This window comes from Gopherus evgoodei, chromosome 2 (assembly GCF_007399415.2).
Source record: "Gopherus evgoodei ecotype Sinaloan lineage chromosome 2, rGopEvg1_v1.p, whole genome shotgun sequence".
NCBI classification, from domain to species: domain Eukaryota; kingdom Metazoa; phylum Chordata; order Testudines; family Testudinidae; genus Gopherus; species Gopherus evgoodei.
In genome coordinates this window covers 271,762,650-271,781,712 of record NC_044323.1, presented here as the reverse complement: position 1 = coordinate 271,781,712, position 19,063 = coordinate 271,762,650, and the positions used below count along the sequence as shown (strand labels likewise).

The window sequence follows — 19,063 nt, the reverse complement described above, 5'->3', positions numbered from 1 at the left end:
TTTGTTTTTGTGCTTTTTTTTTTTTTAGCTGATTTCCCCTTCCTCCTCCACCTGCCTCTCCCTCTCCACCCCAGTAACAACTGATGACCCTTCTTTATTATTTCTTGATTGATTAGAAAGGATTTGTATTGTATAGCTGAATATTTTTGGCTGTTTTTTACAAACCTCTTGCTCAGAGGTGACCAAATTAATGATTGCTTGTGAATAAGTCTGGTTCACTATGTGAAGAGTCTTGAAACCCGGTTTTTGTGAAAACAGTTGGTCTTAATTGTCTGTATTTTCCTTTCAAATTCGGAGCTCCCCCAAAGATATTTTAGCAGTAGAAAACACCATATGTATATTCCTAACAACAAAATTGGTGATTCTAAAAGCAAACTCCCTTTTGCCTATTCTCTGTTAACCACATTGATTGCCTTCCCATTACAACAAAAAAAGAGGTGGGAGGGGGGAGTGGAGGAGAGGAAGAAAAAGACACAGAGAGAGAACGGTTTAACCTGATGGTGAGTGTACAGAAATGGACGTGACTGGAGATGATTTTATCCAGATGTATATCAGCAGATGTTTGCATTTTCATGCACAGTTACTGTAGGACTCATCGTTAATTTGATTTTCTCTTTCTTATCTCCCTCCAACCCCCTGTTCCTGTTAGGTTTGATTATCGTGAAATGCTGCACAATGCCACTTTCTGTCTGGTTCCCCGTGGCCGCAGGCTTGGATCCTTCAGGTTTCTGGAGGCTCTGCAGGTAAGAACTGGGGTTTAAAACTTTGACTCTGCTCGTTGGAATTCAGCTGGTGATATCAAGAGGTGGTGTTTGGGGTAGTGTTTAATTTCCCTAGTGGGCGATAATCCCCACTGCGGAAGCCTCTAGTCATGCTTCCGAAGCAATTGGCAGCTTCATCGCAGGAGGGGCTCTGCATTGAGCTCGTCTGAAGATAGAATTGCGTTACCTCCATGGAGAGGTTTTCCCTGCTCATTGTAGAAGAGGCGAAGCTGGATCCGTTTAGAGCAGTGTTTGCCCAACTGAGTCTGGATTCTCAGGGGAGACCTTGACCTGTTCTAGCAAGTCCTGGGGCAATAAAAACAGCTTATTGTTTTCAGCTGAAGCAAACTTGCCTACGTGTTGTTCACTGTGCTGCATACTGAATGTGCAGATGATGGTTCTGTTCTGCTACTTCCCATCTGAAAGTAATGCAGCAAGAAGGACATTCAAACCGGCTACTGTCTACGTGTTTAAAATATTCTTCCGTATTGTGTCAGAGGCAGGACTCCCCAACTCCTCTTCACCTTTTTGAAATCTTTTAGTCAGCAAGATGCTCTTTTTTGTTTGACCAGCAATGGAGAGCAAAGGCATAAAGTTTGAAAATCCTGTAACAGGCAGTGTGGTTCAGTAGCACTGGAGCAGGAGTCAGGTAACAGGGCTTCTATTCCTGTCTCTCCCACTGAGCCACCCTGTCTCTTCCCGCTGAAGTCACTTCTCTTCTGTTTCCCCTCCCCTAAGCACTGCACTAAGGCCTGGTCTACACTGGGAGGGGGTCCGATGTAAGATACGCAACTTCAGCTACGGGATTAGTTTAGCTGAAGTCAATGTATCTTATTTCGACTTACTTCCCGTCCTCAGGGTGTGAGCCCACGTCCAGACTAACCCGCGGCATCGGCGGGTTAAAACCGATTGCTCGGGGATCGATATATCGTGTCTAGTCTGGACGCGATGTATCGATCCCCGAGCGCGCTTACATCGATTCCGGAACTCCATCAACCCGAACGGAGTTCCGGAATCGACACGGAGAGCCGCGGACATCGATGCCTCGCCGTCCAGACGGGTGAGTACCTCGATTTTAGAAATTTGACTTCAGCTACGTTATTCCCGTAGCTGAAGTTGCGTATCTAAAATCGATTTTAATACCTAGTCTGGACGTGGCCTGAGATTGATGGCCACAGCTCTCCCTGTCGACTCCACTACCGCTGCTCGCTCCGGTGGAGTTCCAGAGTCGACGGGAGCGCGTTTAGGGTTCGATATGTCACATCTAGATGTGACACGATATATCAAGCCTCGATAAATCGATCACTACCCGCTGATCCGGTGGGTAGTCTGGACGTACCCTAAGAGCCAGCAACTCCTAAGTTCTGGTCTTTACTGAGGGTATGTCTAGACTACCCGCCATATCGGTGGGTAGTGATCGATTTCTCGGGGATTGATATAGTGCATCTCATCTAGACGCGATATATCGATTCCCGAAAGCGCTCCTGTCGACTCCGGAACTTCACCAGCGCGAACGGCGGTAGCAGAGTCGACAGGGGGAGCCGCGGACGTCGATCCCGCGCCATGAGGACAAGAGGTAAATCGATCTAAGATACTTCGACTTCAGCTGCGCTATTCACGTAGCTGAAGTTGCGTATCTTAGATCGATCCCCCCCAGTGTAGATCAGCCCTAAGATACTGACTCCCTGTGTTACATCAGCTAGGTCACATCACCCTTTTTCTCTGATATTCCCACTCTATATCTACTTGTGAGGTGTAATTAATATCTATGGAGTATTTTGAAGATGAAAACTGCTAATTGTTGTTGTGTTGGGGGGGTTTAGACAGTGTAATGCGGTTTCCTTACCAACAAACAGAATCTATATCCATTGCAAATACTGCTGTAGCATAGACTTGACTAGATCAAAGTTACTGCACAGAATTAGAGAGTGAGAGAGAGAATGCACTGCAATTAGAAAACTTCCCCAGTGTTCCACTTATTACTGAGCATGGGAAAGACCAGCTCATTTATTGTACTGTCTCGGTGATAATTCAGATCAGTTAAATCTGGCTTGGTCTAGAAGAAACTGAACCACCACAGCAATGGTCTGGTCCAAATCCCACTGAACTCAGTGTGAACCTTTCCACTGACTTCAACAGACTTTGAATCAGGTCTCAAGTTCTGGTCCAATTGACCAATAGGTGGCAGTGAATTATTTATTTATTTATATAGTGCCAGTAACGTGGTGTTTACTAAACATTATACAATTATGGTTGCTGCCCCCAAAGAGTTTACCTTTTAACAATAGCACATAGTATATCAGATACACTGGCAGAACAGAAGCTGGTGATAAATGAGTGATATGTGTTTATATTTAAATATAAAGTCAATGGATTAATTTTCCAAACTGGTCTCTCTAACTGTAGCCAGGTTTTGTACATGCAGTTGTTTACAAGCACAGAACATATACTATGATGTACAAAGTGGATAACTAAACATCTACCCTTATGGAAAAGAGCTATAGAGTTAAATATCAAATACATTTTCAAAAGATTTTTCTTAAGCCATCTTATGTAATTTAATACATAAGTTCTCCCTAGAGAACTCTGTAGCTGGTTCACAAAACATCTACATCTGAGTGCAAATTCTCCTTTGTACATGCAGAATCAGGGTTTCCCTGCATGCAAACAAATGTGGAGTCTGTTCAGAGAGTGGAGATCAGCGGGAATCTTGGCAGATGTATTGTTATGTCTGCCTTGTAGGGCCCTTTGCAGGCTTTCTTTTTTAATGTCTTTCGTGAAAGCTTGGGTCCTGACTTCTGCAGAAAATGCCAATAATTCAATTTGTATGCACTTCAAAGTTTGTGCTAATCAATGACTACACACTCAGTGACTCTTCTAATGTCTGCAATTCCTCTGTGTGCAGGCTGCCTGTGTCCCAGTTATGCTTAGCAATGGATGGGAGTTGCCATTCTCCGAAGTGATTGATTGGAACCAAGCTGCCGTCATAGGGGATGAGAGATTGTTATTACAGGTAAGAAAATGGCTGTGGCCTTCAGCATATTGCTCGAGTGCTGCTGCCACCAACTAAACTTGTAGGAAGATGAATCTAAAAGGTCAGTTAGGGTTAGGGTCACTGTAAATATGAAGTCATTTAATAAGACATCATTCATTTTGTGACCACAGTGTCATTTTCAGACATTGTTAAAACACAGAAAAGGCTTTTTAAGAGTATCAAATTTCTTTTGGATGCCTCTCTAATAGGATGCCCTCTGTTATCTATCAAATGCATGCTCGAGGGTGGACACATCATTTAGGAACAATTTCTGCCACCCATACCTGTACTGCAGAATACCTTACTCTGCAAAGAGATCTGTTGATGTGGATTGCCATATGTACAGGGAAATGGTGACACTGAAGATACTACTTGTGGAGTAAGGTGCTACCCAACATTGGTGTGGGAGGCAGAATCTGTCCCTTAATTTTCTGTACCTCACTTTTTCATTTTTAAGGGTGATGTTACTTATCTCTTAATTGTTTATCTTCATGAGGGAGAATGAAATAGGGCTATAGAATGACCAGTTAGTGTTTTGTTGTTACAGTCTGTATCTGCTTCTTTCTTAAATGCACTCAAATATTGTTTTTCCTATTTCTATAATACTATTTCTGTGTTTTCTTCAAAATCAGTTAGAAGCCAAAGTATATAATGATATCGTCAAGGAAACACAATTGAAAATCAATTTCTCCAGTGCAGAACCTATTAAAGGACAAGCAAAAGCTGTGGCTGTAGTCCACTGGCTAAGGTGCTAAACTGAGTTTTGGGTTCTAGATTTCTGGCTGTGACACTGAACTGCTGTGTGATCTTGGACAAATCACTGAAATCTCTGTGTGCCTCAGTTTCCCCCTGCGGTAAAATGGGCATCATGATTCTTCTGTGATTTCTAAAGCATTTTGAGGCAAATGGGTGAAGTGCCAAATTTTAAAGGTATTTAGGTACTGAGGCACTAGAAATTAATAGGAGCTAGGTGCTCATTCCCTTTGAAAAACCCACTAGAGACACTCTTCTGCACGTTTAGTTGATGAAATTAGGGATGTAAATAATGTGTAAAACAATAATCGTGTAACCGATTAAAATTCTATCAGCACCCCCACATTTTAGAATCATAGAACTGGAAGGGACCTCGAGAGACCATCTACTCCAGTCCCCTGCACGCAGGGCAGGACTAAGTATTATCTAGACCATCCCTGACAGATGTTTGTCTAACCTGCTCTTAAAAATCCCCAATGATGAAGATTCCACAACCTCCCTAGGCAATTTATTCCACTGTTTAACCACCCTCACAGGAAGTTTTTCCTAATGTCCAACCTAAACCACCCTTGCTGCAATTTAAGCCCATTGTTTCTTGTCTTATGCTCAGAGGTTAAGAACAATTTTTCTCCCTCTTCCTTGTAACCCTTTTATGCACTTGAAAACTGTTATCATGTTCCCTCTGTCATCTCTTCTCCAGACTAAACAGACACAATTTTTTCAATCTTCCCTCATAGGTCACCTTTAATCATTTTTGTTGCTTTTCTCTGGACTTCCTCCAATTTGTCCACATCTTTCCGGAAATGTGGCACCCAGAACTGGACACAATACTCCAGCTGAGGCCTAATCAGCGCGGAGTAAAGTGGAAGAATTATTTCTCATGTCTTGCTTACAATACTCCTGCTAATACATCGCAGAATGATGTTTGCTTTTTTTGAAACAGTGTTACACTGTTGAGTCATATTTAGCTTGTGATCCACTATGACTCCCAGATCCCTTTCCGCAGTACTCCTTCCTAGGCAGTCGTTTCCCATTTTGTATGTGCACAATTGATTGTTCCTTCTTAAGTGGAGTACTTTGCATTTGTCCTTATTGAATTTCATCCTGTTTCCTTAAGACCATTTCTCCAGTTTGTCTAGATCATTTTGAATTTTAATCCTATCCTCCAAAGCACTTGCAACCCCTCCCAGCTTGGTATTGTCTGCAAACATTATGTGTACTCTCTATGCCATTATCTAAATCATTGATGAAGATATTGAACAGAACCGGACCCAGAACCAATCGCTGCGGGACCCCACTCATTATGCCCTTCCGCATGACTGTGAACCATTGATAACTACTCTTTGGGAAGAGTTTTCCAGCCAGTTATGCACCCACCTTATAGTAGCTCCATCTAGGTTGTATTTCCCTAGTTTGTTTATCAGAAGGTCATGGGAAACAGTATCAAAAGCCTTATTAAAGTCAAGCTATACCACATCTACCACTTCCACCCTATCCACAAGACTTGTTACCCTGTCATAGAAAACTATTGGGTTGGTTTAACATGATTTGTTCTTGACAAATCCATGCTGACAGTTATCACCTTATTATCTTCTATGTGTTTGCAAATTGATTACTTAATTATTTGCTCCATTATCCTTCCGGTACAGAAGATAAGCTGACTAGTCTGTAATTCCCCAGGTTGTCCTTATTTCCGTTTTTATAGATGGGCAGTATATTTGCTCTTTTCCAGTCTTCTGGAATGTCTCCCATCTTCCATGACTTTTCAAAAACAATTGCAAATGGCTCAGATATCTCCTCAGTCAGCTCCTTGAATATTCTAGGATGCATTTCATTAGGCCCTGGTGATTTGAAGACATCTAACTTGTCCAAGTAATTTTTGACTTGTTTTTTCCCTATTTTAGACTCTGATCCTACGTCATTTTCACTGGCATTCACTATGTTAGACGTCCAGTCTCCACCAACCTTCTTGGTGAAAACCAAAACAAAGAAGTCATTAAGCTCTCTGCCACTTCCGCATTCTCTGTTATTGTCTTTCCCCCCTCATTGAGTAATGGGCCTACTCTGTCCTTAGTCTTCCTCTTCCTTCTAATGTATTTGTAGAATGTTTTCCTTTATTTCCCTAGCTGGTTTGATCTCGTTTTGATCTCTTTTCTAATTTTGTCCCTACATATCTGTGTTATTTGTTTATATTCATCCTTTGTAATTTGACCAAGTTTCCATTTTTTGTAGGACTGTTCTTTGAGTTTTAGATCACTGAGGATCTCCTCGTTAAGCCAGGGTGGTCTCTTGCCAAACTTCCTAGTTTCCTATGCAGTGAGATAGTTTGCCCTTGTGCCCTTAATAATGTCTCTTTGAAAAACTGCCAGTTATCTTCAATTGTTTTTCCCCTACCAACTCCCTGAGTTTGCTAAAGTCTGCCTTCTTGAAATCCATTGTCTTTATTGTGCTGTTCTCCCTCCTACCATTCCTTAGAATCATCAACTCTACCATTTCATGATCATTTTCACCCAAGTTGCCTTCCACTTTCAAATTCTCAACCAATTCCTCCCGATTTGTCAAAATCAAATCTAGAACAGCCTTCCCCCTAGTAAATTTCTTCACCTTCTGAAATAAAAAATTGTCTCCAGTACATTCCAAGAACTTGTTGGATAATCTGTGCCCTGCTGTGTTATTTTCCCTACAGATGTCTGGGTAGTTGAAGTCCCCCATCACCACCAAGTCCTGTGCTTTGGAAGATTTTGTTAGTTGTTTAAAAAAAGACTCATCCATCTGTTCTTCTTGGTTAAGTGGTCTATAGTAGACCCCTACCATGATATCACCCTTGTTTTTTTACCCCTTTTATCCTTACCCAAAGACTTTCAGCAAGTCTGTCTCTTATTTCTATCTGAACCTCAGTACAAGTGTATACATTTTTAATATATAAGGCAACACCTCCTCCCTTTTTTCCCTGCCTGTCCTTCCTGAGCAAGCTGTACCCTTCTATATCAATATTCCAGTCATGCATATTATCCCATCAAGTCTCCGTGATGCCAACTATTTCATAGTTGTTTTTATTTACTAGCATTTCGAGTTCTTCCTGCTTATTCCCCATACCTCTCGCATTAGTATACAGACATCTAAAATACTGATTTGATCCCCCCTCCTCCCCAGTTCTGCCTTATCTCTCCCTTATTTATGCTATAACAGCTGAAATATTTTACCCGGGGCTCAGCTGCTGCCTCTGAGCCTGGGTGGGGCTGGCAGCCTGGAGTGACCCCAGGTGTGCCGGGAAGCCAGGCAGCAGCAGAGCCCCGACACAGGGTAGCAACCGAGATGCTGAGCACGCAGGGATGCCGGGATGATGGACAGCAGCAGAGCCCCAGGTGTGGCAGCATCAGGGACCCTGGCCATGGGAGGGCAGCTGGGACCCTGGGAGGAGTTTAACCATTAACTGCTTAAACTCTTACATCCCTAGATGAAGTACTTTTTAAAATCTGACCCCAAAAGCTCTAGTTAAGAGAGAACTATTATTATAAATTAATTGCAAGTATAAAAATAAGGTAATTTTTTGCTTCAAAGGACCACATGTTTTTGTAAGCAAAATTATTTTAAAAGTATAATTTGCTGATCTTTGTGTCTTCCTGTAATATGCCATTCGTTCTCTTCACAGCTGCTTCCTTATTGAACAGCTACGGCACCGTTATTAACAGTGTTTGTAAAGTGCTGGCACAGAGCCTGAATGTCTGCTCTGGGAAATGTTTTTGTTATGTTGCAGTTTTTCATTTCCTGTTTTAGAACAGCTCGGATGTTTTTATTTGCATATTCTTGTTACCATAGAACCAGTTTAGCTCCAGTCTTAATTTAGTCTTCCTGCATTTATTTCTGTAGGGTTCTCTTTTTTCCCCTTTTATTACCAAAATGACCTTTTATTAAGACGTCATCTAGTTCTATTAATTCCAGTGTAATCCTGCCAGATTAGTATTAATATGTCATTTTCCAAACCTGTCTTTCTGGACAAATAGATTAATAACTAATAGGCAAACATAGTTAAAATGGGAGCTCTGATTTTGCTTTCCAGCTGTTATAACAGGCCACGCGCACAGGCAGGCTAAGAAATTCTCTAACCTTGTCACAATGTTTATGGGCACATGCATGAAGCTGTAGAAGGATAACCTCTGCAACTTTCGGGGTCAGAATTGCTTCCGCATTACAAAGGAGAGAGCGTGCCGTAGTTAGAGACGGGTGTTAATTTCATTTTGTGTCCATCACTAGATCAAGGCCTGTGAAATCATGCGTGGTGCCCTGAAACATTTGTGTCTATTAGAAGTAATGCCCCATGGCTGTACTAAAATGCAGTCACAATAATATGATTGCTGTTGATAATGGTGCTGTTAACATGCATCACTATACTCCCATACTTACAGGAGCCTAATAGAAAACAATCCACTTTATAATCCATATCAGAGGACTGAATTTTGTAGTTCAGTGGTATAAACTTAAATAGTAAGGTGCCTCATTTGTATACAGGCAGTCCTCCGACTTACGACACAATTGGTTCCTTACAATTGCGTCGGAACTCGGAACCACAGTCTACTCTTTTGCGGGACCAAGTGTTGTAAACTCAAAACCAATAGTCGTAAGTCGAATCAGGGTGTCAATGTAGAAGCGTCATAAATGCCATTCATCGTAACTCGAACGTTGTAAAGTCGAGGTCTGCCTGTATATATTTTAACTGCTTCCCTGTGCCCCCACCCTTCCTGTATTGCTTCTTTTACAGGAAGGATCAAGCAAAAGACTCTAATATGCCACGGACCTCTTATCACCGTGACTGCTTTGCTTCTGTATGGTATCTCACTCCCTTGGTTCCTTGTCCTTTTAAACTCCAATTCAAGGTCTGAGGGTATGTCTGAACTGCAGTGGAAGTGGGACTGTGATTGCAGCCCATGTAGACATACCTGAGCTAGCTTTAATCTACCTAACGTGGGTACCTATGGCTGTGAAGCTGCAACAGCACAAACTTCAGTGCAAGCTGTGCAAGCCAGCCTGGAACCCTGGGTAACTATTGGGGTGGCTTGCTTGTGCTGAAATTTGTGCTGCCGGGGCTTCACTGCTATCAGGATGTGAGTTGCCTAGATTATAGCTAGCATGGGTGTGTCTGCACATGCCACAATCACACACACACACACCCCAATTGCAGTGTAGACAAACCCTTAGATTACAAGATCTTTGGGGCAGAAATTGTCTCTTACCATTTGTACAGCACCTAACAATGTGGAGCCATGATCCTGTTTGGGAGTTGTGGGCACTACCTGAATGCAAATGAGACAGAATAATAATTGTATAACATCTGCATAACCCTCCTGAATCTCTGTACATATCAAACCTTAAAACTTTGAATCCTGTTCTGGAGCAGGTTTCTTATGGAACAGTTTCCCTGCAGATGTGTATGAAACTGCACAATAACCTTTGCCACCGAACTCGTTCAGAACATTATATGAAGAATAATTGTATTCTGATCGGGGATATTTTACGTGGTGTGCGTGTGTGTGTGTGTGTGTGTGTGTGTGTGTGTGTGTGTGTGTGTGAGTGAGATAGGGGTGTGGGTGTTTAGGTTAATCTAATAACTAGATGGACAATGATGATAATACTATCTTATAATAATTCAAACTTTGGTGCCTGTGTGTAACTAGCCCTGAAAGTAAATATATGACAGGTTTGTGAGAAATAAGAGACGGAGAATGAGGTGGCCAGACTTGAAATAGAAGTAGGTACCACAGCAAAATAACTCCCCATTTCTACAAGAAGTGAACACACCCACACTGCACTGAAGGGGCCTGGTTCTCATTTACACTTAGGCCACGAACACCACTCTGACAGTGTAAAGAGATCTTGAAGTAGGAATAAATTACAGTTACACCCACTCCGATGGCCTCTTACACGGCCAGAGCAGTGAGCACGGAGACTTTAGAGCTTGTCTGCATGGAGAATTAATGGGAAAGTTACTACAAAACAGCCGGGGTATGAATTCAATAGCTATTTCCCACTAACTCCCCACTTTTTTGCCATTTAGGTTAATCTGCTTCCAGAGGGGACAAACCTAAACTGCATAAAGGAACTCAGTACAGAATAAATGTCCACATGGGGTGCTAATGTGGAGTAGCTATTCCCCACTAGCTGTTCTGCACTAGCTAGTCCAGTTCTTTTCCCTGAGTAGACAAGCTCTTAATGCAAATGAGAATTGGGCTTTTAAGAAGCTAAATACTAGTCTGTACAGATGCTGGACTCTCTCCAAAGTGGGTGGGGAATGTGGGTTCACACACCCCCTCCTTCTGATCTGGTTTGTAGGACAACTGTCTATCAGGAAGAAGGATGGTAGGATTTATTTTTTCATTTATAAGGAAAGCTCTACCAGAATTAAAGCTGCACAATGTGTCCAGTGAAAAATATCATTGGTTTTCCTCTAAATAGCAGATTTTTCTTCTCATAAACTCATAGTCTTTAAGGTCAGAAGGGATCATTATGATCATCCAGTCTGACCTCCTGCACAATGCAGGCCACAGAATCTCACCCATCCACTTCTATAACAAACCCCTAACCTATGTCTGAGTTATTCATTATTCCACAAAGGGGTGGCTTTGCTGCAGACGCTGTGATGGTTTCTTCAGGGAATTTGTGTTGCCACGTTGTAGTGACTGCAATCGCAGATCCCTTTAATATACTTTCAGAATGGAGATCATTGTTGGACTCTAAATACCCGCAGCTACCAGTATTTTAAATTGGTGGTTTGCAAAAAGCTGTGTGTGCAAGGGATTTGCCGAAAAGTTTCTCATTGTGACTGCAGAAGTGGAAAAAGTAGCATTTGCTACCATAGAAACAACTTTCTTTAAAAAATGGAGAGTTGCTAGTAAATCCTAAGGTTGGCCAATAGGCTCAGATACCAAAGGTCACAAAAGGTGCTACTCATTCAATTTCCAGTCGCTGTTCTTTAGCTGCTAATTCACATATCTGTGTCTGGTGTGGGTACTGGCTGACACTGAATCTGTGTTGCTGGATAGGAGCAGAGAATGCTAGTTTGGGATTCTTAAACATGTATTAATTTGATCAGGTTACATTGTTTGCCACACCATCTGATTGTAGTGCATCTTGTATTACAGATTCCTTCTACAATCAGGTCTATCCATCAGGATAAAATCCTAGCACTTAGACAGCAGACACAGTTCTTGTGGGAGGCTTATTTTTCTTCAGTTGAGAAGATTGTATTGACCACACTAGAGGTGAGTAACAATTCTCAGATATTAGTCAGAGCGGAGATGTTCCGTGCTGAGCAGTTGCGTGTGACCTTGGCTTTCATGACATGTGATTGGTCACCTGAAAAACCTTCAGCAGCTTGATAACTTTTCTCCCCTAAGGAAATATTTTCTTCATTATTGGAATCCACATAAGAAAACTGACATGGTGACAAATAGGAGCCATCCGACACATGGAAAAGTTGTCTTGTGCCATCACAGTTTCTCAAGGCTTTATGGCTGATGAATCAGTATTCCTATTATACATAGTGAATGTGATCCTTTAAAGGACCTTACTAGAACTCATTTTGGAAAAAATATAATTTAAAAGCCCCTTTTCTCCCATTCCCCCTTAACTTTTTGATGCCCTTTCACAGGTCTCTTGTTCTGGAAGTGGCTGCTTGTAAGTCACCTGAGACTTATCAAATGTGTGCATTTCCAAGGAGAGATAGAAGGTGACATACAGAAGAAAGCCCAAATTATGCATAGCAGTCCAGCTGTGGACAGCCAGAGCCCATTGTACTCCAGCCATTCTTCCTCCTGACCCCAGCAGGGGTTGTGGAGAAGGAGGTATACACTGGTTCTGTACTCCCTGCAATCTCTTCTGCAGTTGGGCTATCCCCAGCAACTTTTGTTTCTTTTACAGAATATGTCCCTCAAGTGCAACTTTAGGGCTGAATTGAAACATCTTCAATAATGTGGCCATAGTTGTCAGTTGACTAGGGGATGGTTAGTAATACCTGTAGCTAGGATTTAGGAAGCTACCAGCTGAGAAGCTTGAGCTTAGTAGCAAGGAAGACACTCAAGATAGAACAGGGAAGGAGCCTGCAAGGTTTTAATTTAATGAAACCAAGTCGGACATATCAGACCTTTTGTTTTTTGAATCCAAGATAAGCAATCTCACAGAACCACTTCTATGTATAGAAGGCAAATTAACAATAATTCTGTTCAGTGGAAAATAACATGCATGCTCAGGTGTTCATTCCAGAGTCCAACAATCCCTAGAAAAGCCTGAATTGTTTCCTTTCAGAACGAGAGAAAATAAAAAGTTTGTTTTTTATTTAGGTGTCGGAAGTTGGTAAGATCAGATGCGCCCTCTGCTTAAAATTTGATGTGGGGGAGTAAATCTTATAGTTGGAGAGGGAACGGATTTATTCTGGTAGTTATTTTCAGTCTCTAACTATAATGCTGTAGTACTGCAATATCTTGATGATCCTACATATCATTTAGTCACCTCCTGTCTGAACTACAGCAATGCGATATGCCTGGGCATGAAGCCATCAACCCTTAGGAAATTTCATGTCTCCTCAGCAACACAGGCTACCATGAGCATGTCAGACCTGTCCCCTGCTCTGTACACTGGCTTCCTGTAGAATATCAACTCAAGTTCAAAGTCTTGAAGGTCTTATCTTCAGGATGTTCAATGGCCTTCGCCCTGCATATTGTTACCAAAACCCTTGGTGAATAACTGCATGGCTCTGGAGTGCCATGGACCTTTGTGCCTTGAGGGCAAAGCTTGGCTATGCAGGTGACAGCTTTCTCTGGGGGACAGACTGACTCTGTGGAGGGTCAGAGGAGGACTATCGCAAAACTCCTCATCTTCTGCTCCAAGTGCAAGGGGCACTTCTTCAACCTCTCTTCTCCAGTTGCAACACAGAGCAGTGTAGAAATTTAAGAAACAGAAGCCAGCCCTACATAGCTTACACAGTTCTCCCCTGGGAACAGGAGAAATGAGAGAGAATGAACCACGTGACAGACATTTAGTGCACTACTGAAGACACCTGGACACTGCAGTTATGAGGTCAATACAAGAACCTGTATATGACAGAATATTTTGGGGAGGTGGGGGCTCAAATATTGTGCCAGCAACATATACCATGTAGACAGGACAGATCCAGCCGGAGTGCCTAACCTCCTCATTATAAAACTGCATGTGTTCCATAATCACCAGAGAGCCTCTAAAGCTGGTGCTGGTATTGAGAAATCTCTGCAATACATTTAGCAAATTACCATCTGATTTTTGTATTTTAATTAATTAGCTCTTCATGGATTCCTTTCCTCCTTTTCTATTTCCTTTCCTTCGAGTTTTCTTTTCTCCACGCCATTCTTAGAGGCTGCAAGGATTCTTATATTGGCCAGAAGTGCCATAAATTAATCTGCCATCTGTTAAATGTGAGATATTCCACAGGTTGGCTTCCCTAGCCTACTGAGTAACAGTGTCGGTGAGATTTGTATGCCTCACATGCAATAAAGGTTGCATATGTTGCATGCCATCAGAAGTTTGTTTCAAGATGAAACTATTTTTTGCTCTGTGTACAGTGAAAGATCATCAAATGTGAGCTGTGTGTTTCCCCTGAAGCGTTGTCAGCTACCAGAGCAGTGGAAAATTGTACAGTCTATGAAAACCTACTCATCATCTAAACCTGCAGACTACTTCTTATCTGTTTATGCATCAGTTCTGAGAAAACCGGGCAGGGCGCAAAGGAGCTAGTTCCATCTAGTTCTTCATCAGATGGTAGAAGATGCACATTTTTTAATTTCTCTCTTCATTTTCTAGTTTCTTGCTACATTCAGTGGCATAAATTAAAGGAGGGGAGAAGGCAGTCACTACCCTTCCCCTGCCTTCCCACACAAAACACCTCATGGCTGAAGCATGTAACTTTACATCTATTAACAGAAATATCTAGAGATGCACTTGATAGTGTAACATAACTAACTCTGACCCAGTCTTGAGTCCACTATTCTCATGTGAAAATTGCTGTTAGTTTGACATTAAGATTGTTCCCGTGCATTTCCCATGTATTCACAAATTTTAGGAAATGACCATTTGGGACAGCCTTCATTCACATGCCGTATCACCCTAATGCCACATTACCCTCGTGCCCTTGGAGACTCCTTACCTCTACAACTAACTCAATCATTAGCTCTTCCAACACATGTGGTCTTTGCTTTCAAATTTTGTGTGCATACACTTTGAGTATATAGAATTAGTTTTACCTTCACAAACATATAGCACTGTTAATATTATTCTATGCACTGTGTTACACAGTAAGTGAGACTAGATCATCTAATGGCCCTTACAAAGATACACATCTTTTCCCTGCTCCAAAAAGCTTGCTGTAGTAGTTGCCCAAATTTCTTTCCACGTTCGATGAAATGGGAACGTCTGGAACCACGCCGTGGTGGACAGCTATCTGTAAAATAGGTATGGGGTCTGATGTAATTAGTCACTTTGTCACATAATAACTCAATTATAAAATAAAGGGGAAAATATCAACCCAGCCTGTTTGGCTTGAAAGTCTGGCTTTTGTGTATTTAAAAGTTTTCATTATCTCAGAATAACACCCATCTTTTGTAATTCCATTCTTGACTAATTATTTTATGCAAGTCCTGGATGGTAAACTCTAGAATGAACTAATCAGGCTTGCAACTGACAAGTGATTTTAGGTGGAAAAATATTTCACTTTAAATGCAGAATCTAATGAATTACAAGATCCCTATGTCCACAGAGACTAATGAGATAGTTTGAATACTGTTATCCAAGGCCTCAAACTGCCGAGAATGTGCACAAGTGTATAGGTTTGGTATCATCTTAAAAAGAGATTTGTGTCTCGCTGCTTTTAATAAAAAAAAATGTGTTGTGATTGCAGTCTGCCAGAGTTGCTGAAGATTCTACCGATGGCCATTACAACTTCTTTACAAATCACTACCTTTCTTATTTTCCAGATTATTCAGGACAGAATATTTAAGCACATATCGCGTAACAGCTTAATATGGAACAAACATCCTGGAGGGTTATTCGTATTGCCACAGTATTCCTCATATCTGGGAGATTTTCCTTACTACTATGCTAATCTAGGTGAGTGAATCCTTGCTTCTGGACCTCACACATATTGGGGTATTGTTGATTTCTGGATGGTGTGTTGTAAATGGCTCACCAGAAATATCTATCTAGTGGTATTCTTGTTAATCCTGTCCTCCAAAACAGTGGCTTTCAACCTTTCCAGACTACTGTACCCCTTTCAAGAGTCTAATTTGTCTTGCATACCCCAAGTTTCACCTCACCTAAAAACTACTTACTTAAAAATCAGACATAAAAATACAAAAGTGTCACAGCCCCTATTACTGAAAAATTGTTTACTTTCTCATTTTACCATATACTTATAAAATAAATCAATTGGAATATAAATATTGTATTTACCTTTCAGTGTATAGTATATACAGCAGTATAAACAAGTCATTGTCTATGAAATTTTACAAAAAGAACAGGAGTACTTGTGGCACCTTAGAGACTAACAAATTTATTTCAGCATGAGCTTAAGTACTCCTGTTGTTTTTACGGATACAGACTAACACAGCTGCTACTCTGAAACCTATGAAATTTTAGTTTGTACTGACTTCACTAGTTCTTTTTACGTGGCCTGCTGTAAAACTAGGCAAATATCTAGATGAGTTGATTACCTCCTGGAAGACCACTGTGTACCCCCCCCGAGGTACACCTACCCCGGATAAGAATCACTGCTGCAAAACACTGCCCCCTGCTGGATGGAATGTCATTGACTGACCTGCATAAGTACAGGGTCTCATGTTACCCCTCTAATAGCTGCAGCCAACAGAGACTATTGTAACAAATCCCTGCCCTCCCTGCATTTTCTGGTTATCTTTATGTTGCAGATCAGTAGCTGGCAACTTCATGGCAACACTGGTTTGCATTCGTTGCTTAGCTCTGCTTGACAATACTCAGAGACAACAGAAGTTATTCACAAATAATTCTCTGAGTTGATAGTCAGTATAGATCCACCCTCCCCACTCTCCAGCCTCACTTCTTCAGAGTCTCTGTATGGGTTCTGATTGAGTGGGGGGAACTGAGAAGAGTTTAATCCCTGGCTCCTTTAGGCAAAGACTGAATGTTGAATTCTGCAAAGGAACATGCCTGCAGCCTCAACAGTCACGGCTTACCAGGGTTCCAAGTCTGGTGCCAGCAGCATAGATCTGACAAGCTGCTTGGAGAACCACTGTTACACTGTAAAAAGAAAATGTGGATGTTGAGTTGTTGTGAAAGAAGAACTAAGAGGATTCAACAACACTTCCAGTCAGGGAGGAGAAAAATGACCATACCACCAAGGTTGTGGGCCTGGGTGAGGTGGAGGAAAATGGTATTTGCAGCAGTACTGAAGGGAGGAAGCAGGTAGGATCTATCATATGCCACCAGTATATGAGCTGGTGGAAGGATGGCTGGAATCATATATCACAGAAACTTGCAGACTCTCAAGTATGGATGGAGGGGAATTGTTCCTCAATGGGCCAGAAGAATAGTTTAGTCATCAACTCAGATGATTGTTGAAGCTTTTTGTGTGGATGAAGTTGCCATTGGGTAGGATTTAGAGGAAAAAGGAGAGGACAGAGGACGTGACTCTGAGGGATGCTAAAACAGAGAGGAGAAAGAAGCACCACTGGAGATGCTGACGGAGCTATTCGAGAGGCAGGAAGAGAGCACCAAGAAGCCAGCATCTATCAGGCAGTCCAAGGGGGTGGGGGTGATTAGTCATATCAGTGGCAACAGAGAAATCAGAACCCATGAAGATGAGGGAAGAAGCCCTTAGACTTGGCCAGGAGAACTTAACAGATGAACTTGGCAAGGCTAGTTTCTATGGAGCAAAAGGGGAGAAACCCAGATTGCAGGACATCCAGGAGGGAATCAGAGGAAACAATGTAAAAGCAGTGGCTGTAATACAGACAGAGCGTTCAGAGAGCTGAGGAGTTTATGAGGAGTGTGCGCTCTTCTAGAGAATCTGGTACTGTAGCGACAGGATACTGGATGAGATGGTCTGATCCAACATAGCATTTCCTTTGTTCTTAAATGGTCTTTTTTCATCTCTGACTTCTTTGATTTATGCTACACAAGGCAGCTTGATCTATATTCAACTTGCATCCATTTTTCATTTCAGGTCTTAAGACCCCCTCCAAGTTCACTGCCGTTATCCATGCAGTAACACCCTTGGTATCTCAGTCTCAGCCTGTGCTGAAACTCCTGGTTGCTGTAGCCAAGTCCCAGTACTGTGCACAGGTGAGCCCTGATGTTTGACTGTCAATCACTTTTGAGCCAAAGCCATCACAGAAACAAGCACCCCATTGACTTCAGGACTTGTCAGTCCTCCTTCTCGTTTCCATTTCCCTGTTTTAAACTCTGATCCTCATTGTCTCTGAGATAGCTATAATCAGAGACCTTAACCAGCATATGTGGAGAATAAAAACTCTTGAACTTTAATAAAAGTGGAAAACGGATGATCACAACTCTGATTTAGTTTGGGAAGAGAGGTAAAATAACAGCTGTGCTTTAAGACTAGGGTATATGTATGATGTAAATAACAAAAGGGTCAATAGGCCTATTGACTGCCTTACCTCCCTTTATCTCAGCAGCATTTGGACTCCTCACTGCCTGGAGATACTATCTCAAGAAGGCAGTAGGACTACCCTCTGCTTCGAAGAGTCCATGAGTGCTTTAGACTTTATCAGGTGCCCAGGTAAACCAGTGACACCCTTCTGAGTAAGGCTAGATACTCTCTGGTTTTCTATTCAGATGGTATTTGACTGAGGGCATGTAGGATTTATTGTCAGGGTGGCTGAGTAGCTAGGGGATGTTATTTTTATGCCAACTGGATATTTAATTTGATCGTGTCTCCTTTTTTGAAACGCCTAAACTGAATCCATTTGGTGCTCAGGGTCCTCCAGGCTTGAACTCCACAGACGTAAGTGTACCCATGTGTGTCTAACACCGTAGGTCAATCTTCCTTTCAGATCATTGTTTTATGGAATTGTGATAAACCCCTCCCAGCCAAACACCGCTGGCCTGTCACTCCTGTGCCTGTCATAGTCATCGAAGGGGAGAGCAAGGTAGGTGGAGAGACAACCAGTCAAAGATTGCAAGTATGGTGCAGTGGAACTGGGTACTTATTTCTCCAGCTGGCAAATGTTTTATGGTGACCTGGTGGGCGATGCCCCTTCCTTTACCTCTGCCTTTTGTACCAATGTGATTGCAGACTCCTTGTTCTAATGAAGGTTCAGTGCATGAAGTTTGTCCTTTCATCACATGTCAGCTACTGATCAAGGGGGCAATCAATACTGCGAGTCTGAGAGTGGCAGAAGGGACCCAATTTTCAAATGTGGCCACCTAGAGAGGAGGTGCTAATCTTGCGTGCCTGTGAGCAGGCAGGAGCATTAAATTAATAATGCACCCAAATGCTAGT

At 42.0% G+C, this 19,063-nt stretch overlaps 1 protein-coding gene across 1 annotated transcript in view; it reads left to right on the top strand.

Moving 5' to 3' along the window:
- Nucleotides 1-19,063, top strand: part of EXT1 (exostosin glycosyltransferase 1) — a 270,085-nt gene that overhangs the window by 236,200 nt on the left and 14,822 nt on the right. Inside the window, exons 2-7 of the mRNA XM_030553739.1 lie at nucleotides 650-743; nucleotides 3,667-3,774; nucleotides 11,685-11,804; nucleotides 15,543-15,675; nucleotides 17,765-17,883; nucleotides 18,615-18,710. Coding sequence (XP_030409599.1) covers nucleotides 650-743; nucleotides 3,667-3,774; nucleotides 11,685-11,804; nucleotides 15,543-15,675; nucleotides 17,765-17,883; nucleotides 18,615-18,710 — 670 coding nt within the window. The remainder of the gene's footprint in view (nucleotides 1-649; nucleotides 744-3,666; nucleotides 3,775-11,684; nucleotides 11,805-15,542; nucleotides 15,676-17,764; nucleotides 17,884-18,614; nucleotides 18,711-19,063) is intronic.